General features: G+C 43.4%; 1 protein-coding gene across 3 annotated transcripts in view; it reads left to right on the forward strand.

The window, feature by feature from the left end:
• The window catches only part of LOC137299578 (spindlin-1-like), a 71,022-nt gene that overhangs the window by 24,961 nt on the left and 27,885 nt on the right, over positions 1–18,176 (forward strand). For all 3 annotated transcript variants that reach the window (XR_010957927.1, XM_067968424.1, XM_067968423.1), the window contains exon 2: positions 10,662–10,709. Coding sequence is in view for 2 of the 3 variants with exons in the window: in XM_067968424.1 (XP_067824525.1) it covers positions 10,684–10,709 (26 nt within the window). In the remaining variant the exon portion in view is untranslated. The remainder of the gene's footprint in view (positions 1–10,661; positions 10,710–18,176) is intronic.

The following is an 18,176-nucleotide window of genomic DNA, read 5'->3' on the forward strand; positions in this document are numbered from 1 at the left end:
CCCACAAGCCTTGGGTCAGTGAAAGGATTAACCTCTGCAGTTTACTGATATGCACTTGCGAGAAGAACAGTGAATGGTAAAGAATCTACTGTATGAGAGAACTTTCCACAACGAGCAGGAAATGATATGTAAACTGTAGCTACATTTAGAGAGATCAATGTACAGATGTTGCAGTTGAAATTTCTCTCAAGGCGTGCTCGACCACCACTTGAGAAGACCTGGGGCCTGATTTTCCCCGAAGCAGACGGTAACTGTTGTTGCAGTTGGAATAGTTGCGTTGCCCTAAAATGTAAAGCTGTGCTCACTAGTGGAAAATATGCAGATATGCCCATCTTAATATCCACAAGGCAGACTTTCCATACAGTACTGGCCATTTTTGTTATCCCAAAGGAATAGTGGATGGTAATTTTCCGTGTCTTTACACAAAATACTATAGGGTAGAAATTACTCTTGCCGATAATAAGACACCAGCACTTAATATGACATTCCTTCCTTCCTTAGTTATTTAATGGAGGTATTAACCCATGGGCTAATGCCTCCATTGAAACAATGGACAGACGAATGTCATACAAACACAGTTCACCTATATTTTTTGGCTGCATATAGTGACACCACTATTCCCGGCCAGAATGGAGATGATTGGGTAATTCGCCTGTCAATCACGCCTGGAGACCGCACTCCTGTAAGTGATTGGGATTGATTTGATGCACGTGATTTATTTAATGTAACTGTTCTCCACTCACTGCATTTTGCTGGAGAAATCACACTGCTTTTATCGGGAGATGTTGCTGCAATTTCGGTCATGAGTTCAGTTTGCTGTAGTTTGTAGATACTCTTTTTTTAAATAGTGTGTGTAGACTGTTTGTTGTAGTGCGCTGTTTTTATAATGTGGAGATGCCGGTGATGGACTGGGGTTGACAATTGTAAACAATTTTACAACACCAAGTTATAGTCCAGCAATTTTATTTTAAATTCAGAAGCTTTCGGAGGCTTCCTCCTTCGTCAGGTGAACGATGTTTTTATAGACTCTGTTTGCTGAGTAGATAGACTTTGTTTGCTATGAGTCCAGCCGTAAGTCCCACCTCACCCCCAATTGATTGACTGACATAGTACAACTCATTGGCTGACACAGTGGTGTCGATAGACACTCTAGTATTTTATTGCCAGCGTTAATTTCTACTCTTGTACTCTGCCACGTATGGCTGGAATAGTCCTGCTGAGGCTGGGGCTCCAGCTCACTAATTTGGAGACACCCCACGAGATTTGCTTGCATGTCAGTAGTTACCTGCCTTTGGTGACCAAGGCATATGCATGAAACTGGTGAACTGGCTGTACCCTACCCTCCATGCACTCCCTCCCCCAGTAACTCACTAACGTTGGCACTCAATTAGGGGTAAGTTGGGGACCTTCCTCTCCTGAAGATATGGACTCTTGCTGAGAAGTCCTCTTGTACCTTGTCCAAGTGGCCATTCTTAATGCGTGAGCTTGCAGACTGAGCATCTGCAGGCTTTTTGATATTGGGGATAGTGTTGCAGCCCTGCCCAATCCTGTTCTTACCTGAGGTCCAGATAGTCACACTTTCTGGATGGGGATCAGTTGTTGCGTCCCAGTTGATATTAGCTGACTCAGACCTGGAATTGAATTAGGGACCCTCTGCCCTGTACGACTTAGTGATACACCAGGCGCTGCATTTACCTGCCATGCCAACCGGAGAGACATTTAAAATATGGCTGCAGTCTTGGCCTGCTAGCATTGACACTCCAGAATATTTGCAGCGATCCCACGATGAGATTTCTTTGATGTTTGCAAATATCAGCCTTTGTTGGTAACCAAAACTAATGCAAACCAGGAGGTATTGCAACAGGCTGCATCCTACCTTCCAACCCACCATCAGCTCCCTTCATTTCCCTCCGACTGAGGATTGGTGCTTGTCCCCATACCGCCTCTGTTCCACCGTCACAAGCCAATCTTTCGATCACTAATTCCATGCTCTTTGGAACCCTTTCCCCAAAATTGCTTTGCCTTGCTACCTCTCGCTGTCCTCCACTGAGTCTGCTTAAAACTGATCTCTTTGACTATGCATTTGGTTCCCCCTCTTCCATCCTCCCCACCCTCTGATTTCTTCCTGTGGGAAGGAGAAGGGTGGGAGGAGGCTCATGTGGAGCATCAACACCGGCACAGACCAGTTAGGCTGAATGGCCTGTTTCTGTGCTGTAAATTGTACGTTTCGTGCTTAGCGTCCTCCTCTCCTCCCCGTACGGGACTTTGGGACGTTCTTCTAAGTGAGGGATTTTTTTATCAATTCAAATTGTTGGTCCGTCCTCATTGAAATAGGAACAGGTTAGGAACTTGGGTCTCAGTCCATCTTTACCACTCTTGGCAAATGGAAAGCAGAATTGCAGTTGGAAATAGTATTGCCACCACTACCATAGGTGAGCAAGCTTGCGCTCTGGTATGTATACTGAATAACAGATCAGCGTTGGGTATGTATGTTTCGGGAGGGGCCGGGCGAAAAGGGCAATTTATTTTAAGTCGGAATGTTTACATTCCCTCCTTAATGAGGAACTTGAGAGAGTGCAGTTTGAAGTCTGTGCTGAGTTAGAAGATCTTGACTGGAGTAGCAATAGAGGTGTTACAGTTGGCCACAGCATCCTTGGGCTGGTGTGGGAGGAGGGGTGGGTGGGTTCTCTGGTATTAGTCATTGACCGGTAATCCCTACTGAAGCCTTGTGCTGGCATAGGGTAAGAACACGATTGGGCTGATCTCTGGTGGAGTCTATAGTCAAATAATCTGCTGACACTCACTGTTCTGGCTCACGTGGTCACTTGAGTGAAGCACTGGAAGCAGCTGTAGAACATCAGATGCATGACACTGTAACTAGATGAAATGGGGTTCACAGTTATCCGCACTGGGCAATCTGAACTTGTACTGGAAGCACTGAGTGAGTGGTAAAGAGATTATTGGTCAGGGGAAGAGGTGATTGACCAGGTTGGGTCGCCTTAGCTACACCAGCAAGTTACAGTAGTCGGTTTACTCACTAAGTGGTTGGATGCAACAACAACTTGCATTTATATAGCGCCTTTAACGAAGTAAAAAATCCCAAGGTGCTTCACAGGAGCGTTATCAAACACAATTTGACACCGAGCCACATTAGGAGATATTAGGACAAGTGACCAAAAGCTTGATCAAAGAGGTAGGTTTTACAGTGTCTTAAAGGAGGAAAGAGAGGCGGAGAGGTTAAGGGAAGGAATTCCAGAGCTTATGGCCTAGGCCGCCAATGGTGGAACGATGAAAATCAGGGATGCGCGAGAGGCCAGAATTGGAGGAATGCAGAGATCTCGGGCGGGGGGGGGGGGCGGTTGTCGGGCTGGAGGAGGTTGCAGAGATAGGGAGGGGGCGAGGTTATGGAGGGATTTGAAAACAAGGATGAGAATTTTAAAGGTTCAATGTTGTCCTCTTCCATACCAGCACACAAGGCAGAAATTAGCACGAAATGATGAGAGGCTGTTGTCCAGTGTCTCCAAAACTGATTCAAGATCAGTATTATCAAAGGCCTGGTGAAGGAGCCATCTTAGCTGACGAATTGTATGTGACCCGGGATAGGATTAAAAAAAGGAACTGCTTCAAATTAATTTCTGCTATATGGTTGAAAATGAAAAATGATGAGAAGTTATCGAGGAACTGAGGAGACTGCAAGTTGAAGTTAGCTCAAGGAATAGCACCGTCATGCTTACTCGTTGACTTATAGTAAAGTCTACCGGTTAATACACTAAATACTGAATCTGTTGAAGCAATCAAAAGCAGTTAGTTCGATCTTTGGTTCAGCAAAGAGAGAATTTGGTTTTGGATAGGACAATTGAGAAAAATGTCAGGTTGGTTCCTGTACAACACCCTGAGTATTACAGTGCAGCGGGTCGGCTAGTGGCCGTTTCTTATTCATGTACGCTTACATATTCTTGAAATCATTTGACATAACTATCACACGATACCCAAGATATTGGATCCAGTAAGCAGGCTCCACGATACTGCCAGCTCAGCTGTCTCCACTTTGAAATGGATCAGTTCTTGTGTTTATTTAAAAAAAACCTTCCCATCTCTCCAGTTTTCTCCTCCTTCCTCTCCTGAAGGTGTGACTCTTGCCGTCGTAATGTTCCACAGCTGCCGACCGCCCCCTGCTACCTGGCCCAAGTGGCCGTTCTTCGTGTAACAGCCTGAACGATGACTGTTGAGCACCTATTCAACTGTGGAGGGCATTACAACAGAACCCAAATTATTGTCTCACCAACATCAAAATTATGAAGGGTTTTGATAGAGCAAATAAGGAGAACATGTTTCCACTGGCAGGAGGGTTGGTAATTAGAGGGCATAGAATTAGCAAAAGAACCAGAGGGGAGATGAGAAATCTTTTTATGCAGCGAGTTGATACGATCTGGAATGTACTGCCTGAAAGGGTGGAGGAAGCAGATTCAATAGGAACTTTTAAAAGGGAATTGGAAATATACTTGGGGGATAAAAATAATTGCAGGGCTATGGGGAAAGAGCAGAGGTGCGGGACTAATTGGATAGCTCTTTCAAAGAGCCTGCACAGGCACGATGGGCCGAATGACCACCTTCTGTGCTGTATGATTCTATGATCCACACATGCACATTTCCAGCAGGAGTTACTGTATAATGACTAAGTGAGAACTTTGGCTCTTCTCTTTCCCCGCCCCCCCCCCCCCCACAACATAACTCCAAAGCCCAGAAGTGCTGCGGCCAATTGTAGTGTTCTTATCATTACCCTGATGGAGATCAGCAAACTAATATAGACTGAGGATTGACCTCTCCGCTCTAAAATTCCTAGTTTCGGAGGGGATTGGGAAGAGACAAGTCATTTTACACTAATAAAAATTCCTTTCCCGTTTCCTTTCCTCTCCTCATAGCATTGGCTCTGTCTCGAGCTGCATTACACATTCACAGATGACTGCTGCATGCCCAATGCCTGATCCAATTGGCGGCTACTCAATGTGTGGACCTGAACAGTGTGAGCAAGGTATTTGACTGTGGGGACTATCACAGTGAGTCTTCATGAACTATCTAGCAGGACAAAGCAGAGAGACGTTGGTAGTGGCAACCTCGTGTGATTACTTTTTTTCCTCCTTTTCTGAAGCCCAGAGGACACTAAGGCCAATCGCAGTGCTCCTGCTTGCACCTTAGCTGAGATTAGCTAACTTGCGATCAAACTCGCGACCCGCTTGCCCTGCTTAGCTCAGTTTCCCACTCAAGTGTTGCACTTGCCAACTGAGCCATAAGGGGAGCTGGTCTGGGATTGTTGGTTTTGTTTCTCTGTATAAATGAGAAACAATAGGATGGCGCAGAGACTGGAATGTGTGGCGTGGCAAGACAACGTGCCAGCGACAGCGATTTGGATTTCATTCTTTGGGGTTTATGACTTCCCATCGACGCCGCCTGGCGTCATTACAATAACAACAAACAATGAATTGCATTTATAAAGCGTCTTTAACGTAGTAAAAAGTCCCAAGGCGCCTCACGGGGGCGATTATCAAACAAAATTTGACACCGAACCACGTAAGGAGATATTAGGGCAGGTGATCAAAAGCTTGGTCAAAGAGGTAGGTTTAAAGGAGCACCTTAAAGGAGGAGAGGAGAGAGGTAGAGAGGTTTAGGGAGGGAATTCCAGAGTTTAGGGCCTAGGTAGCAGAAGGAATGGCTGCAAATGGTGGAGCGATGAAAATGGGGAACACATGCAGCTTATGTGCTTATCTTGGCTTGTCCTGGTAGCAGCAGTGACTCGGTCAGTGAGCTGCCACTGGATTCACCGAGTCTGGCCCACTTTCTATGTAAAGTTGTTTTGGCGTCATGAATTCGGTGGCACTATGACCTCTGCGTCAAAGGTGGCCAACAAAAATGCTTGGACTGAGATCCGCAGTGACATTAAGCTGCGCAAGTGCAGAAACTGGTCTTTGCGTCTCCGCCGAGCTTCTTATGGGGAGCGCGGTGCCAGGAGGATGATTTAGCGGTGCTTTCCGAAACTGGAGCAAATTAAAAGCGTTTCACATAATCCCTGCCATAATTTCAAGTCAGAAACAGCCTTGTACTTTTTTTTTTGTCCGAGGAGCAGTATTTGAGGGAGTGTTTGATGCTGAAGTGTCCAAGCTACAGCCTGCAGGCATATCCTGTACACTGTTAGATCTTTCTTACTCTACTGGTTTCTCTTGTCTGAATAATGTTGACTTGGAGGTTCTGCTCCCACTGCTGTACCCTAAATGGTCAATAATCTGAACACCAAGGTTTGTACAGTATCAGCAGCTTGGGATTTATTCAGGATAAATGGAAACATATATTTGAACTTCACCAGCAAATCCCCCATGGTATTGATCATTGGAAGTCAGAATATATGCTGTTTTCCACGAATGGGAGTATTATACGGCGTCAGCGATGGCTTAGTGGGTAACAAGAAGGCGGCTCACCATCACCTTCTCGAGGGCAATTAGGGATGGGCAATAAATGCCGGCCTCGCCAGCGACGCCCACATCCCATGAACAAATTTTTTAAAAAACGCTCTCGCCTCTGAATCAGAATGTTGCCAGTTCAAGTCCCAGCCCAGAGACTTGAGCACAAAGTCTAGGCTGACACTCCCAGTGCAGAACTGAAGGAGACACTGTCAGAAATGCCATCTTTCAGATGAGGCGTTATACCGAGGCCTTGTCTGCCATCTCAGGTGGATGGAAAAGAGTCCGTGGCACTATTTCACCCCGGTGTCCTGGCCAATATTTATCCCTCAACCAACATCACTAAAACAGATTATCTGGTCATTATCACATTGCTGTTTGTAGGACCTTGCTGTGTACAAATTGACTGCTGCAATAGTGACTACACTTCAAAAAGTACTTCATTGGACGTAAAGCACTTTGGGACAACCTGAGGTCGTGAAAGGCGCTACATAAATGCAAGTCTTTTTTTTCTTTAACATAGTGTATTTGTTCTGCTATGGTAGAGCTGTATGTAACCTAGTGTGTTCCTAACTGCTGTTCCTGTGGTCAGTCACAGTTAAGTTATCTTTAGGCAGACCTTGAGGTCAGAAAGAAGTGGCTGGCTTTTCACTTTCTGAAATATTTTGCATGTGTGACACCTGCAGTAAGATGAGATACATTTATTTATATCCATGATCTCCCATGGCAAGTGAGGGAATGGCTTTTTTTGGAAGGAAGTGGCTCCGATGTGGCATTTGTTGTTTTAGTTGAGACAGTGTGGTTTGTGGGAAAGGCTTACCTTTAGATCGCTGACCTACATTGGCTCTCAGCCCGGCAATGCCTCGATTTTAAAATTGGACTGAGATCCGCAGTGATAGCCTTGTTTTCAAATCCCTCCATGGCCTTACCCCTCCTTATCTCTGTAACCTCCTCCAGTCCTACAACTCTCTGAGATCTGTACGCTCCTCCAATTCTGGCCTCTTGCATATCCCCGATTTTCACTGCTGCTCCGTTGATGGCCGTACCTTCAGCTGTCTAGACCCTAAGCTCTGGAATTCACCCCCTAAACCTCTCCGCCTCTTTACGTCTCTCTCCTTTAAGACGCTCTTTAAAACCTACCTCTCATCTGTCCTAATAGCTCCTTATGTGACTCAGTGTCAAATTTTATCTGATTACGCTCCTGTGAAGTGTCTTGGGATGTTTTAATGTTAAAGGCGCTATATAAATGCAAATTGTTATTTGTTATGTAAGGATTTGGCAGAATTGTATACTATATTCATTTAATTGGGTTGGGAATGTCGTGAGTCTTGGTGAGGAAGGTCTTGAAGATTTAAGTGACAGCGGGGAACAGGCTTCAGGGGTAAGAGTGGGATGTGGGCATCGGGGATAGTGGGGGTCAGGCACCAGTGGGGGGGGGCGGAGGGGGAGAAAAACAGATGGGAGGAAAAAGTGCTGAGTAATGGGTCCTTTTTTAAAAGAGAGGATTTTTTTTAAGTAATGGGAATGGGGGGGATGGGAGAACATGAATGGGGATTAAAAGGGTGGGGTTGGAAATTGAAACAAAGGAGATAGCCATATTGTGGAGGGTTGTAAGAACAAGGATGGGAATTCTGCAAAACAAACAGAAGAGGCACAATGTTAAGGGTGGTGGGTTGTGAGCTAGGTTGGGTAGTCTTAAAAAAAAATCAGGGTTTGAAAGAAAAACAGGCCTGAGAATAAGGAGGGAGGAGGCAATGGCTTTGACAAAAGATCAGGAGGCTTCAGAAAGATAACATGAAAACAAAAGGGAAAAACCCAAGAGGGCAAGAAGGCTTGGAGAACATAGTAGAGACAGCTACTGCTGGAGTTCAATCTACTGATGTAACAAAAGTTGGTCAGAGGGGAGACCAGGGCATGGGAGAACCATGTCACGTGATCCCCATCCAACTACTGACAGGTAAGTAGTTAGTAACGACTCGGGTCACACCACCACCTATGGTGGGAGGACTGAAAGATAAGTAAAATGGCAACTATTGATGGTTTAATTTACCAAACGCGACATAGGAAGTAACTACAACAAAATCAGTGCTCTTGCAAGACTTTTAATATATTATTAATCGATAGCCCCTGGTGTTGCACATGGAAAATTGAGAAAATTCAAGTGAAGCATGGTTAAAAGGTGGTGGGGCAGGGGGTAATTGGACTGGTTGTGTCGATGTAATTTAGTCCCCTTTTTAAAATCTTACAATAGGTCCTTACTTTTATACTTCCATTATTCATTTCTGTGGCAACATTTATACTGGAAACTGCCTGTGTAAGCTTGTCATCCTATAATTGCACTTGCAGATGGTGGCACTGCAGCACCTCCACTGGTGGGAGGGTGTGACTGCAGGGTGACAGTTTACATAGACAGCTTCCATTATAAATGTGAACATACTAATGGAAAAAAAATGACAGGAGATGCACACAGATATAAGATTTTTAATATAGTAATAGATTATAGCTAAATATATGGCATGCGGTGGTCGTTGTACACACCTGCGTTACCCACGAACAGAAAAAGTTTGGACGCTACTGGCATGAAAGATGAGCATATTTTGTGCACAAGCCAATTCTCAAATTGTTAAAGTGTACTAAAAATAGTTTTGGCCCAGCAATGTTCAAAGGACCACCCCGCTCCCCCTCCCAAGTGATGACTAGAAGTGTTTGTAGTATAGCCTGCAGTACTTTTTAAAAATCATACTCTGGATACGGGCATCGTTAGCAAGGCCAGCATTTATTGCCCATCCTTAGTTGCCTATGAGAAGGGTGGTGGTGGGCCTTCTTGAACTGCTGGGGTGAGGGGAACTTGGAGGTAATGGTGTTCCCAGACACCTGCTGCCCTTGTACTTCTAGGTGGCGGTGGACGTCACGGGCTTGAGAGGTGCTGTCAAATAAGCCTAGGCGAGCTGCTGCAGTGCATCCTGTCGATAGTATACACTGCAGCCACGGTGCGCCGGTGATAAAAAAAAATAGAAAAACTGCAAACGTTGGAAATGAAAATAAAAACAGGAATTGTTGTGAATGCACAAAGAGTAAAGATAGGTTAACATTTTGACACAACTGTTTATGTACTTTATTGTTGTACTGTTAAAAGCTGGAGCCAAGGGAGTGGATTTGTTGAGCAATTTATTAGCTGCTACATCAATGTTGCCCAGAGAGCTCATTATGTATGAATTTTTCATCATCTAATATAATAGATGAAATGAGTACAGTGTATGCAGAGTTTAAACTTGCCCATTAGTATCCTTGACCAAATTTGCTCCTCATCCACAAATGCAGTGGAAGCTCTGTTATCTGCATTTGGAGGGACACTGGTGGATAATAGGAATTGGTGAATATAGTCCCAAATTTTGATCTTGCCCAATTGATAAAGCAATACCTTAGTCACAAGGAATTAAGACTAGTGGAATGCAAATAATGTAAATTGGATCTAAAATCCTTGGGCTATGAGGTCAATTTATGCCACAGAGGAACAAATTGGGGATGGTGGATTGCATAACAGGGTGACAGCTCACATAAGGCCTTGCCTGGCAAAAAATGTTGGTGGATAATCAGAAAGCGGGTAATTGGAGCACAAACAATGGAACTTGTACTGTTAGTTCATGTATACTATTACTATTTTATTTGGCTCTAGTTTTAAAACAAACTCGCACAAGTTTAAATTGTTGCACTGATCTAATATCAAACAGGAAGTGCAGGCAACCAGAGTTGTTTGCTTTTTGGCTGGGTGCAGAGAATTCTGGAGCTGTCTGTATTATTTTTAATGCTTTCTGAGTCATAGCTACAGTTTATTTTAATACTAAATTTGGAGTGGTCAGATCCGAGCAATCGGTTGTAAATTTTCCATTGCGTGAACAATAAACTGTTATCTTTGAGCTGTAATAATACTTTTTTAAAGAAATAAGGCCCCGCCCCCCACCACCTAGTTACTTTCCCACACACTTTATTTCCAATTGTATTCCAGTTCAAAGTGTAAAGACCAAAGATTTACATCCGTGGCTTTAAGAGCCATTATTGGTCAGAATTTAAAAGCGGAGCCAAAGTTTGATCTCCCCCATTTGAAGAAGTAAATACAGCTGTTGCAGCTTGTGCTGACTTTGTACACTGTGGAGGACCAGAATTTGTGTTTAAAAGTAATCGAATATTTTCTTTTCCAATCTCTTGCAGAGTTACTGGAATTCATGTGAACATGTTGAAGAGAAAGAAGCCTCATAGGTAAATGGGGATCGTGGGAGCAGAACGCAGCCCAGTGCTGTTTTTGTGGTGTTGGTTAGGCAGCGCTGCTCAATCGGAGACCTGCCCCCCCACAAGTGACGTCGTCCCTGGTTTTTCTTGAAAGTACCCACGGGTCCCAGTGGAGATCTGTTGCTTTGCGTCGCCTTTAGGACCCATGGAATTTTGGGTCCAAGACGCCTTCTAGGGTGTGGAATTTGTGTCCTCCCCACGTGCCATGCCGTCAGTCAGGGGAATAACGTGGGTCCCATGGGCAGTATACTGCGAGAGGGAAGTGGTTGTAGGATGTTGAATCTTACATGACCTTAAGTTACTAAGGAAGTGAGTGGCATAGATGTATTTTTGGGAAAGCTCGATAAACACTTGAGGGAGAAAGGAATTGAAGGTTATGCTGAGCGTTAGATGAAGGAGGCTCGAGTGGAGCATGAGTTGGGTCAAATGGCCTGTTTCTGTGCTGTACATTCTATTTAGTGATGTATAGAATTATCATTATTATAGAAGATCCTCCCCATTCACTTAATGGGTAAATACACTACCGAATGTGGTACTGAACCATACATTCCAGAAGGTCCCAGTATGATCCTGATCTATGTTGAGCCAGGGCAAAAATGAAGGTGCCATAATTAATCTGTGTGTCCCTGGGTTAGAGAGGACTACCAAACTTCCCACCCCTGACTATTATCCATTGCCCCCCCCCCCCCCCCCCATTGGAAAGTCCACGTGTATGGGTATCAGTGGGAGGACAAGGTTGAGGGCTGCTGTGGTGCCCCTGCCGTCAATTTGCCTGCCAATTGCCCACTGTCCAGACTCGCGCATGAAGATTGGCCACTGGGACGAGTGAACTGGAGGGCTGACAATTCTCTGCATCAGTACCTCAGCAAGAGTCGGCACCTTCAGGAAGGGGGGCCGGGAGAAAAGGGAAGCAAAAATTGCAAAAATGCAGTATTCTTAATACTTTTGGTTCAACACCTGGCTCAGGGAGTTGGAACTATGTCTAACACTCTCACGTCATGCTGTGTTTATAAGTAACACATTGCCCTGAAAATGAACACAGATGGAGATTAATGACTTCAGAGATGCTCCTATGTAGGATGGCCATTGCTGAATTGAAATGTTGAGCATGAATGAGTTTAATTTTATTTTTTTTCAAAGGGTTTGACAGCTCCCGGGCTAAGGCTCACAGATACGGGCCTCCCCAGGACAATTCCTTTAATGAAAACTTTTGAGTTAGAGTTGTCAGCTTGTGGAATAATTTGCTAGAGTGTGTAGAGAACAGAATCCATTGAATCTTTTTAAGAAGTAAGTTCTCATCATTTAGAAAGGCACAGATTAATCAAGGACGGTCAGCATGGATTTGTTAAGGGATTGATTGACCCTCCTTGTTGCCTCCTCAAAAAATTCAATGAGGGTAGTGCATTTGATGTAGTCTACATGGATTTTAGCAAGGCTTTTGACAAGGTCCCACATGGCAGACTGGTCAGAAAAGTAAAAGCCCATGGGATCCAAGGGAAAGTGGCAAGTGGGATCCAAAATTGGCTCAGTGGCAGGAAGCAAAGGGTAATGGTCAACGGGTGTATTTTGTGACTGGAAGGCTGTTTCCAGTGAGGTTCCACAGTGCTCAGTACTAGGTCCCTTGCTTTTCATGGTATATATCAATGATTTAGACTTAAATGTAGTTGGGGGCATGATTAAGAAGTTTGCAGATGATACAAAAATTGGCTGTGTGGTTGATAGTGAGGAAGAAAGCTGTAGACTGCAGGAAGATATCAATGGACTGGTCAGGTGGGCAGAAAAGTGGCAAATGGAATTCAATTCAGAGAAGTGTGAGGTAATGCATTTGGGGAGGGCCAACAAGGCAAGGGAATACACAATAAATGGTAGGATACTGAGACGTTTAGAGGAACAGAGGGACCTTGGATTGCATGTTCTCAGATCCCTGAAGGTAGCAGGACCAGTAGATAAGGTGGTTAAGAAGGCATACGGGATACTTTCCTTTATTAGCCGAGACATAGAATATAAGAGCATGGAGATTGTTAGAACTGTATAGAACACTAGTTAGGCCACAGCTCGAGTACTGCATACAGTTCTGGTCAACACATTACAGGAAAGATGTGATTGCACTAGAGAGGGTTCAGAGGAGATTTATGAGGATGTTGCCAGGACTGGAGAATTTTAGCTATGAGGAAAGATTGGATAGGCTGGTGTTGTTTTCTTTGGAACAGAGGAGGCTGAGAGGTGATTTAATTGAGGTGTATAAAATTATGAGGGGCCTAGATAGAGTGGATAGGAAGGACCTATTTCCCTTAGCAGAGAGGTCAATAACCAGGGGGCATAGATTTAAAGTAATTGATAGAAAGATTAGAGGGGAGCAGAGGAGAAATTTTTTCACCAAGGGTGGTGGGGGTCTGGAACTCACTGCCTGAAAGGGTGGTAGAGGCAGAAACCCTCATCGCATTTAAGAAGTACTTGGATATGCATTTGAAGTGCTGTAACCTGCAGGGCTACGGACCAAGAGCTGGAAGGTGGGATTAGGCTGGATATCTCTTTCTTTGGCTGGCACAGACACGGTGGGCTGAATGGCCTTATTCTGTGCCGTAAATTTCAATGATTCTATGAAATGGATAAATTGCTGATGAGGAAGGAGTGTGGGGGGGGTACTGACTTTATATAAAAAAAAAGATTAGCAAGTGATAGTTGGCATTCTTCATCTGAGTCCAGATAGTGAGTGTTGGTGAGCTGTCTGCCACGAGGAACATCAGAGGCAAACCCAATCTCTTTCAGCAAGGATCATTGGATAATGATCAGGAGCAGCAATTCTGATTGATTTATTCCCTCCTCTGTTTACTCTCTCTCCTCTACCTCTCCTGCACACTCTCTCCCTCTTCCTCTCTCTCTCTCTCTCTCTTCTCTTTCTCCTCTTCCTCTTCTCTTCCCATGCCCAGGATGAGATTAGCTAACTAAACACAGACCAGGGATTAAACCTTGGATCTTCTGGTTTACACAACCCTGTTTCACACTGGTTTTATTCGCTGGTCCCTTTGGGAGCTGAGGGTACAGTTTTGACATTGGGACAGTATGGAAACAGAATTTTTTGTGAGATACGTGGGTTGTACAGATAAACTTTAATAGTAATGAGCTAGGTGTATCAGATGGCCTACACCTGTCCCTCCCTCCCCAATCCTTTGTTCGTAGAGCATTCTCTGCATATTCTGGTTCAGAACTGCTGTTTTATAGCATCACTTTAACCTTCAGTTCCTACTTTATTTAACTTGTTAATCTGATAATTGCAGTTGCTCTAAAGGTTAAATTGAGGGCGAATATTGTAAATTCTGCATTCTGAAACAGGAAATGAACAACCTTCTAGAAAAGGTCATGCACTGGGACAAATTTGGAATTGCTCGGCAGATTCACCAGAGCATCTACTTCTCGCATCCACCTTGTAAATTAATGGTTTATATGAAATTTCAGGTGGGGCTGGTGTATACATTGTAATGGCAGAGATTGATCTGGCCTTATTGATTAGAGAGCACTATGCTCTATGAATAATTGAGGTTGCATTTGGTACATATTTGAATTTATTATAAACAGATAAATTATATAAGTAAATATTACTAACCTTGTATATAACCTCTTTACATTATTACAAAACATTCATAGTAAATTTTAAACAAATAACAAGCCCTCTAATAATAAACGATGTAGATTTTGGTGTAGTTCGCATTCCTCATCTTTTGTTTGAAATCTTCTCTTTCCACTTGTTCCTCCCTTTTCCTCTAACTCTTCTCTATATATTTTTCTTTTCATTTCTGTTTGCAACTATTTGCTTCTACCCTCCGTACTAGTTCTTTTTACTGTTTCTATTTATCTTTTCAAATCTTTTCTCTCTCAATTTTATTCTTACCTATGTTTTATTGTTTGTTCCTTTCTTCCTGACCAAACATTTTCTAACCTTTTGATTTTTATCTCATGGCTTTTTTTGTTGGTTTTGTGTTCACTTCATCCAGCTCACCAGCATATTTATTCCCTTTCCATCTGGATCCCTCCAACCGCCTACACTGCCACTTAACCTTTAATACTTTGCTTTCCGCAATCTGGAACTTGGTCGTTTGAAATGCCAGTGTTCTGTCCTTTTGAGCTGACTGTGTTTTTATATACAAGAAATGACTGTATACAGCCTCTACAGTATGAGGTTGTTGGGTAGCGTCATAATATAATCATACGCCAATGGAACAAAGATGAGAGTTCTTCTGTCCGTGGATGTGAGCTGCTGGGAGCCAGCATTGTAAACTGGGCTCCTTTACTGAATCTCCTTTCATGGATTTGATTTGTGAGTCTGCTTTTGGGTACAGTGGAACCTTGAGTGTCTGCCAGAACTTTTTATGGAGTCGGGGCTTTGGGCTGGGAGACCAGCGGAGGTGGGATGCCAGAACCTAGTCCTTTTAAAAAAAATAAAAATAAAGAGTCTGTAGGGTGTTAAATGCCTCAGACAGGCGTACACTTTAGTCACTCCATAAGCTAAAAAAAAATCAGAATTTAGTCAAATATCATTATTCGTCAAAAGTAACATCACAACTGAACAGGTGAGGCACTTACCAATGAATAAGTAGCAAGCAGGCATGAAAACAGGTAAAAGAGTGTCAGCAAACACCTATCATTAAAGCAACTAATGAGAATAGGAACCGATGAAATCGCTCAATATTTTTTTAAAATGCTTTTGGCCACTATCTTGTTTTGTCAGTAACCCATGGGTGTAGTACTTAAATTAAGACTGGTAACATTACAAATGTGTTTTTAAAACAAAGGGCATAAGTCAATTCCCCCAAACAATTGTCTTTTTTGTGTTTTGAAATCTCAAATGACATTTCCATCCTGAGGCCTACTCCTCTTTAAGTTCCTGGGACTGGACTTCATTGGGCTTTCCACAGATAAAACTGTTAGCTACGCTGAATGAAGAGACTCAACCAGATAGCAGACTACAACATACTAAGATACGTTTATGATTCACAGCAAGACTGGCCAATCAAGGAAAGTGCCAGGACTTAGCATTTGTAAAAGCTCTGACAGGATTGAAACCCATAGAAACCATTAATTGGGCCATGCCTGGGCTTTTGCCTTGGGCTCCAAGAGGATCTGAGTCCCCTGCGTCAGTCTCGAGAATACCTGTGCTGCCTGGCTCAAGCCTTTGATTGTGCTGCTCCCTGGATATTGGGAAACTGGGCCCACTCCCATCAGCTGCTTCCACTCGGGCCTCATCTCCTGTTCCATCTTTGCTCCAGCTCCTACTTTGTCCAACCACTGCTCGTGGCCCTGTGTTGTATGTCATGCTTCGCTGCTCCACTCACTAGCCCATGTCTTTAAACTGAGGCCCTGTCTGCTCCCTCAGGTGGGTGTAAATGATCCCATGACATTATTTCGAAGAAGAGCAGGGGCTTCTCCCTGGTGTCCTGGCCAATATTTATCCCTCAACCAACATCACTTTTTAAAAAAACAGCTTATCTGGTCATTCTCACATTGCTGTTTGTGGGGGCTTGTTATACGCAAATTGGCTGCTGCATTTCCTACATTACAACAGTGACTATACTTCAAAAGTACTTAATTGGCTGTAAAGTGCTTTGGGACACCCTGAGGTTGTGAAAGGCACTATATAATTACAAAGAATGTACAGCACAGAAACAGGCCATTCGGCCCAACAGGTCTATGCCGTTGTTTATGCTCCACCTAAGCCTTCTTCATCTAACCTTATCAATTTATCCTTCTATTCCCTTTTCCCTCGTGTGTTTATCTAGCTTCCCCTTAAATACTTCCATGTTAATCGCCTCAACTATTCCTTGTGGTCGCGAGTTCCACATTCTCACCACTCTCTGGGTAAAGAAGTTTCTCCTGAATTCCCTATTGGATTTATTAGTGACTATCTTATATTTATTGCCTCTAGTTCTGGTCTCCCCTGCAAGTGGAAGCATCGTCTCTACGTCTATCCTACCAAACCCTTTCATAACCTTAAAGACCTCTATCAGGTCACCTCTAGAGAAAAGAGCCCCAGCGTATTCAATCTTTCCTGATAGTTATAACCTCTCATTTCTGGTATCGTCCTAGTAAATCTTTTCTTGCACCTTCTCCAATGCCTCCATGTCCTTTTTATAATATGGAGACCAGAACTGTTCGCAGTACTCCAAGTGTGGTCTAACCAAGGTCCTATACAAGTTTATCATAACTTCTCTGCTTTTCAATTCTATCCCTCTAGAAATGAAACCCCAGTGCTTGGTTTGCTTTATTTATGATCTTATTAACCTGCGTTTTAGTGATTTGTGTATCTATACCCCTAATCCCTCTGCTCCTCTACCCTCTTTAGACTCTTATTTTCCAAGGAGTATATGGCCTCATTATTTCTACGAAAATGTACCACCTCACACTTGTCTATATTGAAATTCATTTGCCAATTACACACCCATTCTGCAAGTTTATTAATGTCTTCCTGTATTTTATCGCTGTCCTCCTCGGTATTAACTATATCCCCCAATTTGGTGTCGTATGCAAATTTTGAAATTGTACTTCCGATTCCTGAGTCCAAATCATTATGTATACGGTGAACAACAGTGGTCCCAGCACCAATCCTTGTGGAACACCACTTCCCACCTTTTGTCAATTTGGAAATGCAAGTCTTTTACCAGTGAGTAGCTCTACAGGAAGTCTACTAATCTGTTTTTTAAAAAAGCATCCAGTTTAAGATAAAACTAAGAAGTTGATGAGGTTTATTTCGATGGAAAGAATTATCTGCGAATTTCCATGATTCACTGGGAGTGCCCCCTCCACTAAGGAAGAAAATTGAGCTTCCACTGTACAATATATATATAAAAAAGGTTAATGGCCAGCACTGCAACCCATTACCATTTTAGCATATACAAGGCTTTTAAGATGAAGAATTATGGCAAGTGACTGCCCAAGTAGAATAAATAAAGAAAGAAAGACTTTATTTACATAGCGCCTTTCACGACCTCAGGATGTCTGAAAGCGCTTTACAGCCAATGAAGTTCCTTTGAAGTGTCACTTGTAATGTAGGAAATGCGGCAGCCAATTTGTGCACGGTGAGGTCCCACAAGCAGCAAAGTGATAATGACCAGATCACCTGGGTTTTTTTTAGTGATGTTGGTTGAGTGATAAATATTGGCCAGAATGTGAGTAGCTTCTCCTATTTCCGTTTAACAAACCCAGGCCAAGGGACCTAATTCACCCAGTGTACTCACATCAACATCTATAATGCAGGCCTGATATTAAAGAGGGGTTTAAAGCTTGGATATTATTATTAACTTTAATCAGTTTGGTAGCGCTGTTGCCTGAGAGTGGAGCTTCAACTTGCAACTATCTGACTCAGACTTGAGGGGATAATCTGGGCCAACAGTTCAGTACAGTGCCATCTTCCAACTGAGGACCTAAACATGCATTTGAAGATGT

This window comes from Heptranchias perlo, chromosome 29, assembly GCF_035084215.1.
Source record: "Heptranchias perlo isolate sHepPer1 chromosome 29, sHepPer1.hap1, whole genome shotgun sequence".
In the NCBI taxonomy this organism is placed as follows: Eukaryota; Metazoa; Chordata; class Chondrichthyes; order Hexanchiformes; family Hexanchidae; genus Heptranchias; species Heptranchias perlo.